General features: G+C 37.0%; 2 protein-coding genes across 2 annotated transcripts in view; both read right to left on the minus strand.

The window, feature by feature from the left end:
* The window catches only part of LOC131546589 (NLR family CARD domain-containing protein 3-like), a 30,520-nt gene extending 12,240 nt beyond the window's left edge, over positions 1-18,280 (minus strand). The window contains exons 1-6 of the mRNA XM_058786271.1: positions 18,135-18,280; positions 17,795-17,876; positions 17,490-17,603; positions 776-889; positions 376-489; positions 174-269 (exon numbers count right to left, since the gene is read on the minus strand). Coding sequence (XP_058642254.1) covers positions 174-269; positions 376-489; positions 776-889; positions 17,490-17,603; positions 17,795-17,844 — 488 coding nt within the window. The 5' untranslated portion in view covers positions 17,845-17,876; positions 18,135-18,280. The remainder of the gene's footprint in view (positions 1-173; positions 270-375; positions 490-775; positions 890-17,489; positions 17,604-17,794; positions 17,877-18,134) is intronic.
* LOC131546591 (uncharacterized) lies at positions 9,589-12,880 on the minus strand. Its single transcript, XM_058786273.1, has 3 exons — positions 12,180-12,880; positions 9,932-12,095; positions 9,589-9,713 (listed from the first exon to the last, which is right to left on the minus strand). The coding sequence occupies exon 2, from the start codon at positions 12,044-12,046 to the stop codon at positions 10,076-10,078; it is 1,971 nt and encodes a 656-aa protein (XP_058642256.1). The 5' UTR covers positions 12,047-12,095; positions 12,180-12,880; the 3' UTR covers positions 9,589-9,713; positions 9,932-10,075.
* Positions 18,281-18,992: the final 712 nt, after the last annotated feature.

Here is an 18,992-nt window from a genome sequence, read left to right on the forward strand (position 1 = left end):
TTACAGAAATAATAGACCTGAGATCAGTCTTTGTATCTTCACTCTTATAATCTATGCTTCTCTGTGTAACACTAAAAATGTTAAAATATCAGATAAAGACATTTAAAATTAACATAACAATATTTTGGACGGCGCCAATAACCTCGAGGTTAGTGTGCTGACATACAGCGCACCTGTGCTCACAGAGACCGGAGTTTGATTTCAGTCTCGGGTTCCTTCGCTCCGCTCTCTTCATCCCATGCTTTCCCGTCTGCTCTCTACTATCCTGTCTAAATAAAGGCATAAAAGGCACATAAATATAACTTTTAAAAAAGGATAACACTATTTTGATAATATAAAATGTTATGCTATAATTAAATTTATACAAAAATGTACCTGAGATCAGTCTCTGTATCTCCACTCTTAAAATGTATTATATGATTCATAGACGCTTCACTCCTCAGAGACACACAGCTGGACTCTGCTTCTGATCTCTTCTGATGAACTGAACTATAACATAGAGATTAAAGTCAATCCTTTGAATTACCATATTTTGCAAAGTACATCCATATATATTATTTAATAACTTTAAAGAGCATTTCATGATCATTTATTTTACATTATGTTGTTACAAAAGATGTTAAACAGTACTGAGTGCTATATATGTTAAATTATCAGATAAAGATAAAAATATCTATTAGCAATGTAGGAGAAGAATTTCTCCTATATTGTACAAAATACATTATTTTGATAATATTAAATTACATGCTATAATAATATTTATCTTAAAATGTACCTGAGATCAGTCTTTGTATCTCCACTCTTAAACTGTATTGGATGAACCATAGACGCGTCACTCCTCAGAGACACACAGCTGGACTCTGCTTCTGATCTCTCCTGATGAACTGAACTATAACATAGAGATTAAAGTCAATCCTTTGAATTACCATATTTTGCAAAGTACATCCATATATATTATTTAATAACTTTAAAGAGCATTCCCAGATAGCAAAATTGCTGTGGCCCAGATCCGGCCCACAGTTGACACTTTCATCTGGCCCACATACCGCGTGGAATGATGGCACTTGGGCGGTCCGCTCCTGTTTGCCAGATTTGGGCCACAATTAAGCCATAGCAATGCCGCATGTCAGCCATAAAAAAAATAATGAAGCAGAATTGGCCCACATCTGGCCCAGACACCAAAATTGCTGTGGCCCAGATCCGGCCCACAGTTGACACTTTCATCTGGCCCACATACGCGTGGAATGATGGCACTTGGGAGGTCCGCTCCTGTTTGCCAGATTTGGGCCACAATTAAGCCATAGCAATGCCGCATGTCAGCGAAAAAAAAAAAAAATGAAGCAGAACTGGCCCACATCTGGCCCACAGTTTACAGTTCAAAGGGTATGTGGGCCAGATGAAAGTGTCAAGTGTGGGCGGATCTGGGCCACAGCAATTTTGGTGTCTGGGCCAGATGTGTGCCAGTTCTGCTTCATTATTTTATTTATGGCTGACATGCGGCATTGTTATGGCTTAATTGTGGCCCAAATCTGGCAAACAGGAGCGGACCGCCCAAGTGCCATCATTCCACGCGGCATGTGGGCCACATGAAAGTGTCAAGTGTGGGCCAGATCTGGGCCACAGCAATGTTGGTGTCTGGGCCAGATGTGTGCCAGTTCTGCTTCATTATTTTTTTTATGGCTGACATGCGGCATTGCTATGGCTTAATTGTGGCCCAAATCTGGCAAACAGGAGCGGACCGCCCAAGTGCCATCATTTCACGCGGCACATGGGCCAGATGAACATTATGGCACTTAAGGCAGTCCACTCCTCTTTGCCAGATTTGAGCCACAATTAAGCCATAGCAATGCCACATGTAACCCAACAACAAACCAAATAAACCACACCTGGCCTCAGTTGATTTTTATACAAACCCTGGTCTTTCCCAACATTCCTCATGCAGCATGGAATGGTGGCACTTTGCAATGCACTCCTGTTTGCCAGATCTGGTCCACAAGTAGGCCAGTTGTTCAGCCACATGTTAGCCAAGAATTACATAAATAAACCATAACTGTGTGTTTTTGTGTGTGCATGCTGTGCCATATCATTGACACTAAGAGATATAAACTAAAGGGAAATGTAAAAATGCCCCCTTTTTATGTTAAGAGAAGTTACAACAGATGATTTAAACACATTTCTGAAATCATTTGCATTATTTATTAATATTGTCAAAGAACAACCAAGTGCAAGTTTCCATTTTCAAAACTGGAAAGCAATCTAAAAAAAAAAAATAGTAATAATGAACAAACACAAAATATGTGCATATAAAGCATCTTAGAACTAAACAAAAAACAAAACATGTTTCCAGTTGGTCATCCAAAAAAACAAAAACAAAAAACAGACAACGCAGAAGTAAACACACTAGAAAACATTGGCAAATGGAGCCATCCAAAATTAAAGAATTTGACCTCCTTGACTGGGCCCATCTGTGTCATCATGGCAATCTTGCAAGCCTTTATTGGATACACACACAAAAAAACACTGTTGACTCAGTAACAGAATGCTGATTTTACAATAGTGTTTTAATAGCAATAACACATTAATACTGAATGGGGAAAAATGGACTGGAACTACCAGTGCATTAAACAGTTTGGTAACTCTAAGGCCTTAATTGTTAACATTAATTAATGTATTAACTAACATGAACTGCATTATTTAAGCTTTTTTAATGTTACAGTCATTCACTGTTTGTTCATGTTAGTTCACAGTGCATTAACTAATGTTAACAAATACAACTTTTGATTTGAATAATGCATTAGGGGCGTCACAATTAGAGATCGACCGATATATCGATTTACCGATATTTAGCCATTTTTCCATAATCGGATATCGGTTTTGTAATATCGGATTCACCAATAAACGCCGAGGGGAGATGAGACAACAACAACGGCGTGCAGGTACTTGATTTGCTGTAGTTAGTAAACTATTTAATATTACAGTCATTAATGCACAAATTAGATGTATTACATAAATGCCTGATATGTAGTTTATGCAACTTGGCTCTATAAGAAATACGATAAATAAGATACTCTGTCAAGCCCTGTCCCTATAAAGATGTAACTTTGCGTGAAATAACACAGCCATGAATTAGCGCATGTTGGAAATAAAAGCGCAGAATTGAATTCTCTCTGTGGTCTATTAGTCTCGTGAAGTCGGAGTCACGTAGATAATCCGTCAAGTCCTCTCCCAATAAAGACGTAACTTTGCATGAATTAAATAATACAGCCATGAATGATTGCATGTTGGAAATAAAAACATTGAATTTAATTCTCTCTGTTGTCTATATGCTCATCATTAGTCTTGTGAAGCCGCTTCATATTGCAGTTCACTCAGCTGGTTGATGCTCAAAAAATGCTCAGCACGGCCACTGCATGTAACTTTTAACAAGATTCACTTTTTTGAAGCACCCTAAATTGTATTAACACTTACTATATAACCATTATTTTGTTTATAAACATCTAAATTAATACAACTCTATGGAAATTCTCTGCAATCGATCGCAGTTTGAGTATAGTTCTGTGTAAATGCAAAGATAAACCGCACTGTCAGCAGCATCATTTAGAATGACAAAAAATATAGCATGCCAGTTGAGAAATGCAATAAAATACAATGCTTGTTATATTCCAATATTCCAGAGAATATTATTCAGTGAATTAACATTATCCAGTGAATTATTCTTCACTCTTTAGCCTATTTAACAGCTTATAAACCTACTAAAACTGTAGTTAAAAATGAAGTTGATATGACTCTTGTCCTTTATTTATTTTCTCCATTTGAAAACATTATACATTCTACATTTATTTTGCTTACTGCTAATATTAGTGTTGCTGCTAAAGCTTTTTATAAATAAAATGTTTTTTATTGTTGTAATACGAAGATTAAATTTAACATGACAGGGCTCTAGACTGCGACCAAAATGGTAATTTTTTGCGAGTTAAAATTTGACGTGGTCGCATTTGTACGAGTGCATGATCTGCGCTGCTCCAAAGTGTCTGCTTCATACAGCGCGTGCTGCCAGCCGCAGCACATTGTAGCAGGAGTCAGATCTCACTGATCACGTGAAGAGAGGTGCTTTCAGCGCGAGCGCTTCATGGGTAGAGCCTGGTTTATACTCGCCGCGTCGCAGACGGAGTGCAACGGAGGATTTTGTTTCAAACTAAAGTAAAAGACCTCAGAATTTGCTAAACATTCTGTAATATACTTGGTCTATAATACAGCATTATGCCATGCCTCATCTTATTCGTGTTTGTTAATAACTGTTATGTAAGCTAGTTTGTCATTGTCAATGTACTGTTTTATTGTTGTTGAGCTTTTTAATTAAGAATAACAATGAATCCATCTTTTGTTTTAGTCTTAAAAAGTGAAAGGTGTATAGATATAAGCAGACAATTATCTGTTCTTGTAGAATGTGACACCAAGATCGCGAATTTGAAAGTGAACGAGAATACTTCTTGTGCGCAAAAAAACAAACAAAAATAACGACTTTATTCCACTATTCATTTTCGGCTGCTTAGTTCTATGTTTAGTTCAAGTAATTTCACATAGTGTAACTGCGCAGCGCATCACACACATGACCAGTGTCGGCCAATAGTGAGCCTGCACGGTAACGTAGAACCCGCAGTTACACTACGTGAACTTGATTGAACCAAGTAGCGAAAATGAATAGTGGAATAAAGTTGTTGTTTTGTTTGTTTTTGCGCATGAAAATTATTCTCATCGCTTGATAAACTTATGGTTGAGTCACTGTTGTCACTTGGACTATTTTAACGATGTTTTCAATACGCTTTTCTGGGCGGGCAAGTTTCAATCCCTTAGAAGCCTGGGAGGAGTGATTCAGCTCTCAGATTTCATCATAAATATCTTAATTTGTGTTCAAGATGGACGGAAGTCTTACGGGGTTGGAACAACATGAGTAATTACGTACAGAATTTTCATTTTTGGGTGAACTAACCCTTTAACTAATGTTAAAGTTTTACCAATGTTTTAATGTATACCTTGCAGCCAATCAGAATAAAGTATTCAGACAGACCATGCTATACACATATAGCAAAAACACAATGTAACTGACTTACAGGTGTCTTGGGACCTCCTCCGTTTCTCCCTTTCTCTTCTCCCTCCGTCTCGGTCACTTGACAGATGAAGCCATTTTTTAATAAATGTTTCAATTTCTTGATCGGTGGCCGCAGCTGTAAGTCTATTGTTTCTGACAGTTCCTAAAAATATATAACATTGTAAATGCAAGGATGGATTAGACAACTTTTGAAAATCTTAGCAGACAAGCAGTAGCCAAGTGCATACTTTGCCAGTGCCACTGTAAAGAACATTTTGGCCACGGACAAGGACACTCTTTGTTTCCAGATGCCCAAAATGCACAAGTTTAACCTTTTTTAGCAAACCAGGGTGACTAGGAACATGGAATTGTATAGCTATGATTTCTTGTTTCAGAGGAGTTTAAATATGAGGAAACACAAAGGCCAAATTCCTTAATCATCCATCACTAGGGATGTCAACGATTAATCGACGATCGATTAATTGTCGATAATACATTTAATCGATACAACTTATCAATCATCGATTAAGCAGGTCTTCATGCGCGTGCGTGCTGCTCAACCGCAAAACATGTATAGCGAGCACGCCGGAGTTATGTTTGGGACCATTTTACACCTTAATCATGCATTTTGCACTCAATTATGTCACAGAACTTTTGCTGTGTTACTGTAACAATGAGCTCTCAAACACACCAAACCAACAATTACTAAAAAGACAAACAAAAACTGATTTTGCACGGGCACTTTGCCATCATTTGTAGTAACCTATTTACAAACTGTTTGCTCAAGCGTAGCATTTTCTCGATGTTTAGCATACTAAAAACACAAACAAAAACTGATTTTGCACGGGCATTTTGCACTAGTATTAAACAAAGATAAACAATAGATAAAAAAAGATAAACAATTAAATAAAGATACACATTATATAGGCCTAGTGCTTTAATTTCAGGAGGGTCAACTAACATTACTGTTCAGGTATGGTCTAAAAATTAATTATAATAAAGTAATCAAATATAAAATAACACTGCATAGTTTATCATAGATAGATTAATGCTTATTAAAGCTGAAGTTATTTATTCAAGAGCTGTGAGTGATTTTCTCTTTGCCTTTTGTTGTGATATTCGCAGTAATGGCACAATCGACAGCATGTTTAATAGAACAACCTCATTTTTATTTGATAAAATTTAATATTCTGACTGTTTGAGTTTTGTTAAAATGAACCATTGGTCATCCAGTGTCATGCAATTAGATCATGATAACTACAGATAAAACCAGGCATAGCCCTATAGCACCTAACTATCATGGCAAAATGTAACTTTATGGTTTCTATGGTATTTGTATGAAAAACAGTAGCCTAAATACATTATTAAATACAGTAATTATATTCCATTAGTCCTTTAATACATTGTCTACATTAATAATATAATACAATTCAATATGTATATCCCACATTTCATTGTGCAGTTAATATTACTAGGCTAACGTTACAGTAAATCCATGGTAAATGATGGGACTTTGTAGACGGAAAAGCCTTCTAACTGCCTCGTTGCACACAGTGTTTCTCCTGTTTGTCAGCGCTGTTTCATGTGCCTTTAAACTGGTTTAAATCACTGAGACATTGGTGTTCTTCGCTGAATTCAAGCGCTTCTCACTGGATCTCACAGCTGTTTAGTGGTCGTGTGATCAAGACCATTCAGCAAGTAAACACATCTGATCTGATAAACGCTGCGATGCAGTTTGGACTTGAGCCGAGCGGATACATGTTCAGTGTGGCGAGGTTCAAATGAGTTTTGTTCCGCTTCTGGCGCATAAACATTATCAAACATTTATCAAACTCTTGATATTGTTTTATTGAGAAAAATTATATTGCGATAATTTTCATTATCGTTTTATCGCCCAGACCTAACTGTAAAGTATACTTCTTTTTAGTAAGGGATGCATCAGGAAATACGGATTGCCTGTTGCATCAGTTTCTTATTGTATGAGAGCTCCATGTGTGGAGATGGACAGCTATGTTTGGGATTGTTTCCACAATAAAGCTTTTAGTGATAAACTGCTGGCTGTCATACCCGTGCAAGTATGCATTTAAGTGTTTACTTTTTAATCAACCTTTTTAATAATTACGTAATTTGAGTAAATATGCATCAAGCATGCAAGAAATAGAGAATGGACTTATTAGACTGAAGATGCAATGTACTGTAACACTTACCAGTAATGACATCTTTCAGCTGCAGTTTGTGGAAAGCTGTTTTGCCATTGATGCCACGCCAGTTAAGTTGTTTGCCATGGGAGTTGGTAATACAGTGCCCCATAACCCGCCAAACGCTATCCTTAACATCAACTCCTCCAATGAAGCTCAATGCAGTAATCTAAAAAAGATCATTTAAAAAACATGGATAAATGTTTTATATAAACACTACTCACAGTTACCTAATTCAGAATAAAATAAAAAAAATACATTATATCACTTCACGCTTAGTTGGCATTTAGAACAAGTCTCTTTGTTGGATACTTGCTTTCTTAACCTGTTATCTACTGTAGGACTGTCACTCTATCACTGATGCAGTTCCATATTCAACTGACAACATGAAGTTGCAGTGTCCTTGAGGTTTAAACACAAGATTTTAAACTATAGTAAAACAAAACAAAAATGCTGCAAGTCTAATACCGCAATGATCCCCAGTTTAAAATATCAATTTTAGTTTTCCATGGTCCAATAAAGTGGAATATTAATATATTGTCTGATTAAAGTTTAGTCAAACTGAATATATGTCAGAGTAGTTTATGCAATATGCTGGTGAGGCAAAGTGTTAGTTACCATTTTTTTTTTGAGGTCAGCCTCTTCCCTCAGACGTTTTTCCAGAGCCAGCAGGGAGGTAAGATCTTTCAGTGGCAGTAAGTCTCTGTCGATGGGATCCTGCCCATGAGCAGGTTCGCCCATTTTCTGCATGTTCATCAGAATGACTTTGAGTTGATCCATCATCATTTCCTGATTTGTAAGAATTCTATGCAGAAGAGCTAAAAATAAAGACAAACATGTGATTTACGTAATTTTGACAGATAATAAATTGTATTTACCTGTGAAAACAAATCTAGAAAGAGACATGAGTATTTATTTAATAAATCACTTACGAGCAAGACCACTTAAAGTAACTGTTCCTGACTGTTGTGCTTCAGAATTTCCCATAGACCGACTGGGTTCGGGGCTTTTTTCAGCACGCCGGGGCTCAGGACTTGTCACAGAGTGTCTGGGCTCAGGACTTGTCATATGCTTTGGGGTTTCAAGCTTTTGAACCCTTCTCTTTATTGCAGACTCAATTGCAAAGTTTGGTCCTGTTATCTTTGGGGCTGGAGGCAACAATCCTTTTTGTTTGACCAAATCTTCGTCGTCGCTCTCAAAGTGAATGTTTGGTCTTGTCAGGGGGCACAGAAAATAAAATCAAAATTTATTTTAATCAATTTCACAGATCAGTCTCAGTCTAGTCTGGTAGTGTCTCAAATTTCTGCTGTTCCTGTTCCTCCCTGCCTGCCCTGTTTCTCGCTTCTGTCACCACTATCTCCTAGTTGCCCAACTGTTTCTCTTAAGGATCGTCAATGCTTTGTGTTCCTGCCCTTATCTGCCCAGCTGTACGCTTTTTTAAAATTTAAGCTTGTATTTAAGGCCAATGTCCAGGGTTTCCCTAAGCATATATAACAAGCATATTACCCCCCAACCAGTCTAAACATTTGCAGAAATGTTAATGCACTAACAAATCTAAGATCAGATTCAATCTCTTTTAGTAGTGACACAATGTCATCATGGTCAGAGTTTGAGGCCGAACATGTAATAATGTTAGTCGAACGATTTGGGAAAATAATCTAAATGTGTTTTTATTTTATTTTATTTATTTACTTTTTTACTAATAATGCGATTTAATATACTAGATTGTTAAGCTCTTTATCTTCTGTATTATTCAACAAAGACAAGCAATAAATCATTGTATTATGGCTGGGAACTGGGAATCTTTAGTCACCTCATGATCATGATTGAGTATGTATTTATAAGAACTTTTTTATAAAATAATTACACTTTAAAAATAAGTTTTACACTTTTAAATTACACTTTTAAATTGTAGCTTATATAAACAAATATAGCTTCAAAACATAAACATAAAAGCAAGTAAATATTAAAGAGGAACAAAACATATTACAAGCAATAAACACCATTTTTTATGCCTACAGCAATAGTAGTAGAATGGCAGTTTAATACTTACAGCCTTTTTCGCTTTTTCTTTGGAATGTCATCCACATCTTCTTCCTCTGCTGTTTGAAGGTCAGTTTGTGTTTCCGCTTGAGGAAGTTTTAGACGAGCAGCTTTGTAGGTTGCTGTAAAGAAATATCATTAGATTTTTTCAAACTAGTGAAGCCTATTGGTAAATAATAATATGTGATATGCATACCAGCTTTATATAAAATTCGAACACAATATCGTCCCACGTGTGTCCAGGTTGCTCCTCACTGTATGGCCTTTACTAATTCATCACGTCTGTATTGAGCTGGCCATTGACATATTTCCTTTTCAACCCAAAGTGCTGGTACCACTTCAACTTCTTGGGTTTCTAGAAACTCTACAATGTAAAACATGACCTAGAACAGAAAGAGGCATAAAGTAACTAACATTAAGAGTATGCACTTATAACTTTTGCACTTTTTAATTTAAACAAATGAACATAATTAGAAGTCATTTTTATGATAATCATAATAAGGGCTTTAAAGGGTGAATGATGGTTTAAGTGCACATAAATGTCCTTATTAACACATGTTTCAGAACCAAGTTATTAGAAGTATAAATATGGTATACACACCTACTGAAATAACCCAAGGCAGGCTGGACTCTGTCACTGCTGTCTAAATGCCAATCTGCACATAAATTAATTCAATTTGAAAAAGATTGGACTATCTAAAATTCAGATTTAAAGACTACCAAAACACCACGCTATGAATGACATTTAGGATGGGTCTGCATGAAGAAGTGGAATGACAACAAATCCAACCTCCAAAGGCAACCGGACGCACTTCTGCATATTGGTATCTAATGTTAAGCACATCAGCTTTGGTGACAGATCTGACACAAAACAAATTCCCAAATCTGTGGACTCAATGGGATAATCAAAGAACTTTGCAATGTGTCTATATTCTTTGCAGACAATATATTCCTCACCTTCAAAGACAATTATATTCTGAACCAATAGTATCTTATTGTTCATCTTTATACATCTGTCCCTCTCTGATGTGTTGATGACAACCTCATCTATCGACAGTTCCTTAAATTGGGAGACCGCTCCTGTGAATCCTTCTGGAACAGGTCCATCTGAGTGCAGCATTTTCATTTTTTTGTGAGCTTTCCGGGTTTCCTCATCATTTAAACTTGTTGAATCAAGTTCTGAAATTCTGCGTATAACTTGCTGCAGTGGTGAGCTAGGTTTTCTAACCATTCCTTTAATTTTTTTTAAGTAGTTTTCAAAAGGAAACCCTGAAATTAAATCTAAGTGGCCATGCACCTTCACATCATCACTGAGATGAGTCAGACCATGTATGTTGTACACTAAAAAACAATGACCATAGAGTTCCCCAAAATGCTTAACAAATGATCTAAGTAGTGTGTTTGCAAAGTCATTTAACAGCAAACAATATGTTGGACTTGCCAAGATATATATGCCCACAGACAACAACATAAAATTTTGGTAAACCTCAGTAGTCAGCACATCCCTCAAAACTACTGGACCAGTGTAAAGTAAGAACTGCCTAAGTTCTGTTGCTTTCCATCGTAACCTTTCATCAAGTGCCCTTGGTCTTCTAGCAAATTCAGAGGGTATGTAACTCTTGAGAGCAAGCAGTTTGCCAGAAATGATAGACACTTGCCTGGATGAAATACGGTAACTCAACTTGCCGCGAGTTCCCATCCACAAATCAAGCAGACGACGCACCACGCCTAAGCACACTAAATGCATATAGTCATGTGGAAATCCACTAACCATGGGAACAGATGTTTCACAAAATGGGGAATGTTGTACATGGTGGTCTTCATCCTCTGCATTTGAAAAAGAAACATCGGTTCTTACCCTAGAATTAAGTTCTGGGAATGTCATGCGATTATTAATGTAAATGCCAGACTGTACACATTTATCACAGCCACTGTATCCATTGTGTGACTTAATACCCTTAATAAAAGCCCTCGCAGGAGCATCACAGATTACCGAGCACACAGTCAAGAAGAAGGTCTTTCCATTAACAACAAAACCAGTGCTCAAGGATTTCAACTCACAGACCAGATCCTTCAGATATTCTGACAAGGACTGAGGCTTCGATTTCCCACAGTAAAGAGCAATCAGCACAGGTTTTCTACTGTAAGCCTGGAGCATTCCTAAAATTGGCCAGAACTGTACACCTGAACTTTTAAAAATTGGAAGACCATCCATGTTTAATTGCAATTTGAAGCTGTGATGATTCCGGACAACTGATGTAAGCTTCTGAAATATGTGGCTGAACATTTTCTGTATACCAAAGTAATGGAATGATCCACTCGCCAAGGAAACAACACTATGTTGAGTCTGTGTTTTGAGTAATGTTCTTGCATCTTTTGGCAAAGATGGGTGATGGACTTTCAGTATCGACAAAAGGGCAGACAAAGCAATCAATGAAATGCGAAAATGTGTTGCCCAGTCTCTCAAACATCCCGCTAAACCTTTAGTAATATCAAGGCTATCCTCGTCACTTGCTGATTCACTTTCCCCATCACTTTCTGATCTACAGATTGGTGGCAAAACAAAGCTTGAAGTAACTACTTCATTTTCAACACTATGCTCTTCATTAGTACAATCCATATCCTCATCATTCAAAGATTTCATAAACTGGGTGACTCTTTTAACAGCCCTTTTCCTTAAATTGCTGCGAGTGATATTCCACTTTTCTCTCTCCATGACACAGTAATTACACCTACAATTACATGAAGTACAGTAACCAGGTGCGCTGAAAAAACAAACAAACAAACAAACAAACTTTTTCCTTGATACTTTTTTATTTTGTACCACATGAAATGTATCAGCAGCTTACCTTAATGGGGACAGTGAACTCTAAACCGTAGGCTATTTTATTCCCACCAGCAGTTTTCTGTAGCAAATCACATTGACATGTGTTATTAAGGTGAAAGACATCCTGACTCAAAACATTAAATGAAAAAAGAAAAAAAAATATAGTAATTTTAAAATTACTATACTAAAAATGTGAAATACATAGAGTAATAATACCTGAACCAACTTGCTCAATAATATCTATTAGGCTATTGTTACTTTGTAATCATCTCATAAAAGCTTGTAAGAAAAAGCATTTAGTAATTTGTGCATTATTGCTAGTTAACGAAAAATGCTGTCACAAAGTAATAAAACTAGTGCAGTTACTGCAGTATTACTGTATGCCCAAAGTATAAACATGAATGAAAAATTACACTATAGGCTATTATATATACATTTTTCATTGTTGTGCCAAAATAAGAGTTAAATACTTTCACCGTGCAGAACTGACTGAAGGTTGGCAAGATCGGAGCAACATGAGCAAATATTGGCGGGCCGTTCAATCGATACTTGTTCATTTCGCATTCGATAACCATAATAGATCTATCTTAAGAGTTAAACTGCCAAAATAATGTTACTTCGAAATTAGAAGTTATTCCATTAACTCACACAACATAGATATAACGAAGCAATCGCTAAGAAAATATAAATGTATCGATCTTACCTTGATTGTTTGCAGTATTCGTCCTCCTCCAGCTGACAATGCTCTGACCTTTTGCTTTCGAGCGCCTTTTTCGCGCTTTACGGCTACGTTTAAATTTAAAGGGCCGAGTCAGTTTGATTTTTATTTTATTTTCAAAGACAACTTCAAATGCAGTAAATATTTTGTTATAAACAAAATAGAGATCTTATCTCAAATAAATAAGTAAGCTGAAGAAAAAAATGGGACAATTTTTTCATGAATGCAGGGGGCTGAAAAAGTTAATTATCAAAATAATATTTTCTCACAAGAGCTTCTGCTGATTTGTCGTTCATTTAATCGTATTTCATCAATTATAATATCAGTTAAAATTACATATTTTTATCTTTAAGAAAGATTATTTATAGCCTCTCAAGTCTCACGCATTGAGACACACGCAGTTCAACCAGTTCACACGCTGTACGCCACACCGTGTATTTCTCACGCTGAGAAGGCAATGCCAACCAAGCTGTCCTGCAAGCTTTATATGTAACGTTGTGTACGAGGCGCAGGCACACAAAGTGAAGTTTCCTGCTGCCAGCGCGTATAGGCAACATAGATGCGCGAAGCCGCGAACACGCAAGTTGACGGAACATTCTCGGCCACCTTACGTTCGTTACTAGGTAACCAACAACATCGCGTGATGGAGATAGGTTTGGAGATAGGTTTGAACAAAACCAAAACTAGAAACAGGTTTGCTCTGGACGGAACACTGTCATCCATTATGACAATGAAAATGTCTGGCATCGAGACAGTGCTTCAAGTGGGAGCCCCTACCCCTGTTATCAAGGCATCAAAATGTGCAACAAACACTTACAACACAAAACACATTTCATAAGCTGGAGTGTGTACTTGAGCAATTAGTTATATTTTAGTAATTTTTGTATATTTGTAATTTTGAAATATAACATTAAAGAGTATATTTGATGTGATGAATTGCTCTGTCATTTATCAGATTTACCAATTGTTATAATTTTAATTTGTGCTGGTTAATTATGAACAATGGGTAAAATTGGGGGGCGGGGGCGGGGCTCCATTAGGGCTCCTCCCCTAACTGCATGTGATCTCACTCCAAGATTTTGATAAAACTTGAGAACCCTGAATGTAATCAAATTAAATGTTTATTTATTTATTTATTTAAAATGTTTATTTCATTTTAAAATATTACAATTTTTTATATTTTCAATATTTTCAATATTTTAATATTTCAATTTGATTATTTTTTAATAATTTGAATATTTTAAGGTTGTTTCAAATATTACCCTTTGTGGGTCACTTGAGACACATAGGAACAGTGAATCACAACCTTTTTGATGTCTCCTTATAGTCCTATTCTCCACAACAAATCCAGTTATAAAAATAGCCAAATAATAAGAAATATCTTGATTGACTAATTTGTCATAATTTTAACTCATCTTGAGGCCCCATTGGAAGTTCATCCGTCTGCTCTAGAAGTTAGGCCTATATGACACTGCTAGCAAGATAAGCAAGGTTTCACCGAGTAGGCTACAACATGTTCCTGGCTCAACATCTTTATTGATCCTGGAACAGCATTCATATCGACCAATTAGAAATTGAAGTTTGAAGTTATGCCAAGTTTAGGCTTTCAACCATGCTTCTAGATCAGTGTTATTATAATTTCCCTCTGATTGTAGGGTTAGGGTGAGTGTTAGGACTATTTTTATGGACAGGAATGATGTTCCAAGATCAACAAAAATATTGATACAGGGACATGTACTTGGCAAAATCATTGTGCCCAAAGCTTTGCACAAACAGCAACTAAAGTATCTTCTTGCACATCCCAAAACCATAAAAAAAACTCTTCATAAGTTTGAACTTGGACACTTGAACTTTTGAGACAATCTACCTACAAAACTTATGTCAGCAATAGCAAATATGTCATAGATATAAGTACATGTAGCCTCACATCCAGCCTAAGGCCATGTGTCCACCAAAGCGTTTTTAGCCAGCCGAAAATGCTAGGCAATCTGCTGAAAACGCCTAGCTGTGGGCGATTGAAAGTGTTTTGGCAGTGCAGCATTTTTGTTGTTTTATTTTTTATTTTTTTGTTGAGACGCTTTATTGCTATACAGAATATCTGTAGCAGTTTACTTGTAACTGATTTCGCTGATAATTTGTATAATACTAATAATGTTTATATAGCACGGATGTCATATGGTATAGACACGTATGTTCGGAAACCAGAAATATTATTTTTCCATCTACTCTGCTATTTGATGTTGTACAGAAAGAATGTTGTGACAGTTGGTCGGTGGTATTTTTCCGCCCCTTCTTCATTGTGATTGGACGGTCTGGTAGAAAGTGACAGTGATGAGCATTTTAACCAAAGTTTAACATTCTTTAACTCTCGCCGATCTATAAAAAGAGTGTTCAGAGCTTTATAGCCAGAAAATGCATGGCGTTTAAAACGTGGCACTCCCATTGAAAACAATTGAATAAACACACCAGTCGGCGTGAGAAAAACAACAACAACAAAAAAAAAACGCATTGGTGGACACAACACACAGCCTGCTGTGTCTGCTGCATCTATACCAAAAATATTGTAAAATTTTTTAAGGCAGGTTCAAAGTCTGTCCTTTCTAAGCTAAATTAGCCATTGTCAGAAGTGTTGCATCTAAGCCAGAAATGGACTTACCACGTAGGTTTAAATTTTGGGGGCATATTTGGAATGTGGGCCAAGTTAGACTTACACCCTGATTAGCCAATGCTGACTGTGTCAAGATATTTTCCAAATGTGGCCCAAATTGTTATGAATTATATGGGCCATATTTGCCATGTCATATGGGTGGCACTTTCGGCTCACACCTGAGGCAGTGCCACTGTACCATATCTTTGCCAAAACTGGCCCAAATACATTTTGAGATAACTGTGCCTCATTTGCAGCGTTATATGTGGGCCACTTTTGGCTCACATCCAGATGAGCCAGTGATCACTATGCCATATATTTGCCAAACCTGGCCCAGATGTGTTTTAAGATAACTGGGCCACATTTGCAACATTATATGTGGGCCACTTTTGGCTCACATCCAGATGAGCCAGTGCCACTGTGCCATATCTTTGCCAAACCTGGCCCAGATTTGTTTTAAGATAACTGAGCCACATTTTCAGGATTATATGTGGGCCACTTTTGGCTCACATCCAGATGAGCCAGTTGTCACTCAGCCATATATTTGCCAAACCTGGCCCAGGTGTGTTTTGAGATAACTGGGCCACATTTGCAATATTATATGTGGGCCACTTTTGGCTTGCATCCAGATGAGCCAGTGGTCACTGAGCTATATCTTTGCCAAACCTGGCCCAGATGTGTTTTGAGATAACTGGGCCACATTTGCAACATTATATGTGGGCCACTTTTGGCTTACATCCAGATGAGCCAGTGGTCACTGAGCTATATCTTTGCCAAACCTGGCCCAGATATGTTTTGAGATAACTGGGCCACATTTGCATAAATATATGTGGGCCACTTTTGGCTTACATCCAGATGAGCCAGTGGTCACTTAGCCATATCTTTGCCAAACCTGGCCCAGATGTGTTTTAAGATAACTGGGCCACATTTGCAACATTATATGTGGGCCACTTTTGGCTCACATCCAGATGAGCCAGTGCCACTGTGCCATATCTTTGCCAAACCTGGCCCAGATTTGTTTTAAGATAACTGGGCCACATTTTTAGGATTATATGTGGGCCACTTTTGGCTCTCACCCAGATGAGCCAGTGGTCACTGAGCCATACCTTTGCCAAACCTGGCCCAGATATGTTTTGAGATAACTGGGCCACATTTGCAACATTATATGTGGGCCACTTTTGGCTCACATCCAGATGAGCCAGTGGTCACTGAGCTATATCTTTGCCAAACCTGGCCCAGATATGTTTTGAGATAACTGGGCCACATTTGCAACATTATATGTGGGCCACTTTTGGCTCACATCCAGATGAGCCAGTGGTCACTGAGCTATATCTTTGCCAAACCTGGCCCAGATATGTTTTGAGATAACTGGGCCACATTTGCAACATTATATGTGGGCCACTTTTGGCTTACATCCAGATGAGCCAGTGCCACTGTGCCATATCTTCGCCAAACCTGGCCCAGATATGTTTTAAGATAACTGGGCCACATTTGCTGAAACATAGGTGGCCCACATTTGGTTTGTCATATTTGGGCCATGTTTATTATCTATCATATGGGCCACATTAGGCTCAGATTCAGATTACACATTGCCATAAGTGCCACATCTTTGCCTAAAATGGCCCAGATGTGATTTACATTTTTTGGGCCATATTTGCCATTTTACATGTGGGCCACTTCAGGCTCAGACACATTTGGTCCGGGCCACAAGAAGGCCACCAGTGCCGCATCATTGCCTGAAGTGGCCCACATCCGTCTGCTATCTGGGATTTCATGATCATTTATTTTACATTATGTTGTTACAAAAGATGTTAAACAGTACTGAGTGCTATATATGTTAAATTATCAGATAAAGATAAAAATATCTATTAGCAATGTAGGAGAAGAATTTCTCCTATATTGTACAAAATACATTATTTTGATAATATTAAATTACATGCTATAATAATATTTATCTTAAAATGTACCTGAGATCAGTCTTTGTATCTCCACTCTTAAACTCCATTGGATGACCCATAGACGCGGCACTCCTCAGAGACACACAGCTGGACTCTGCTTCTGATCTCTCCTGATGAACTGAACTATAACAAAACAGATTTAATCCTTCATGATGATAAACATTTTCTTTTAAGTATTTTTCATCAAATACACTCCATAAGGAGGCTTTTTGACATTTAAAAAAAAATAATAATAAAAAAAAACATTCTTCATTTTAACTTAACCTTAACCAGACACATTCAAGGTGATTTAATACAGTGTTTATTGAAAGTACCTGCATCCTGGAGAAAACTCTTCATCTGTGGATGTTTGTGTGTGATCCATGATGAAACAGAATCTGATCTCCAGCACTGACTCTGAATAGAAATGACAAACAAACACAATAATTCATCTGAACGGATCCTGAGAGAAACAGATCATGAGACGCGGTTCACTCAGATACACAATGTTAGTCGTGTGTTAACAAATGATCAAATAAACCACAGACAACACCAAACACCAATCAAACCACGCTCATCTGCTTGCAAAAGAAAATATTAAAACATAAAAAATATACGTCCTTTAGAGGAAATATGAATGATAAAGTCACTGTAAAGCTGAGCATCAGCACTCACCTTATTTACACAGATTCACAAAATCCACCGCCTTTCTATGAAGCAGCTGCACGTAAATCATGGCTTAGCTTTTATAAAAGTTACTATGAAACACTGATAATCCATATAGAATCGATTCTGGTTGTTTAAATGGAGAAACATCAACTCTGAACATTTACTTTCACTTTTTGTGCCGCGAAAAACAAAGATGGCATCACTTCACTCACCTGTAGTGTTTCAGGGAGCGTCTGTAAACTACAAAACACACTAAACACAGACAGAGACAGATCAGGAAACTCAGGAAACATAGGACTGTAAATACTAAACCAAACGAGTACTAATGGGCTAATTAACAGACAACACGTGAACTGAGTATGACAGACAAGGAGCAAAATAATTAAAAAGAACTGGTAGCAGCTAAACATTTTAGCTATACATAAGTATAAAAACATAATTCAATCAGGTAAAGCTTTAAGCATAAAAAGGTTCATGGGTTTAGACTAATTTACAAACATTTGACATATTAATGCTGCCTTCACATGCTATTGGAATTATCATATATGAGTTTCCTAATCTGAAATTGGACATGAGCAGCCTCTCAAGTCGTATTTACTTATACATTCACACACACACACACACACACACACACAGTATATGAAAAATGTTGAATAGGCTATCATTCATTTCAATGTGCAGCAGTATTTTCCACATAGTCTAATGCTCTTTTCACATAATTAAACATTCTCTTAAAAATAATAATAATAATGATAATAAAATAAATAAATAAATAAATAATAACAATTTTGCCCTGGACAAGTAACTTTTTTACTTGGACAAGTGAATGACTGAAGGACAAGTACATGTCAAGGCTTAATGTCG

Source organism: Onychostoma macrolepis, chromosome 09 (genome assembly GCF_012432095.1).
Source record: "Onychostoma macrolepis isolate SWU-2019 chromosome 09, ASM1243209v1, whole genome shotgun sequence".
NCBI lineage: Eukaryota > Metazoa > Chordata > Actinopteri > Cypriniformes > Cyprinidae > Onychostoma > Onychostoma macrolepis.

Excerpts from the sequence above, each read along its gene's own strand:
- LOC131546591 (XM_058786273.1), bottom strand. The coding sequence starts at position 12,046 with ATGGAGAGAGAAAAGTGGAATATCACTCGCAGCAATTTAAGGAAAAGG.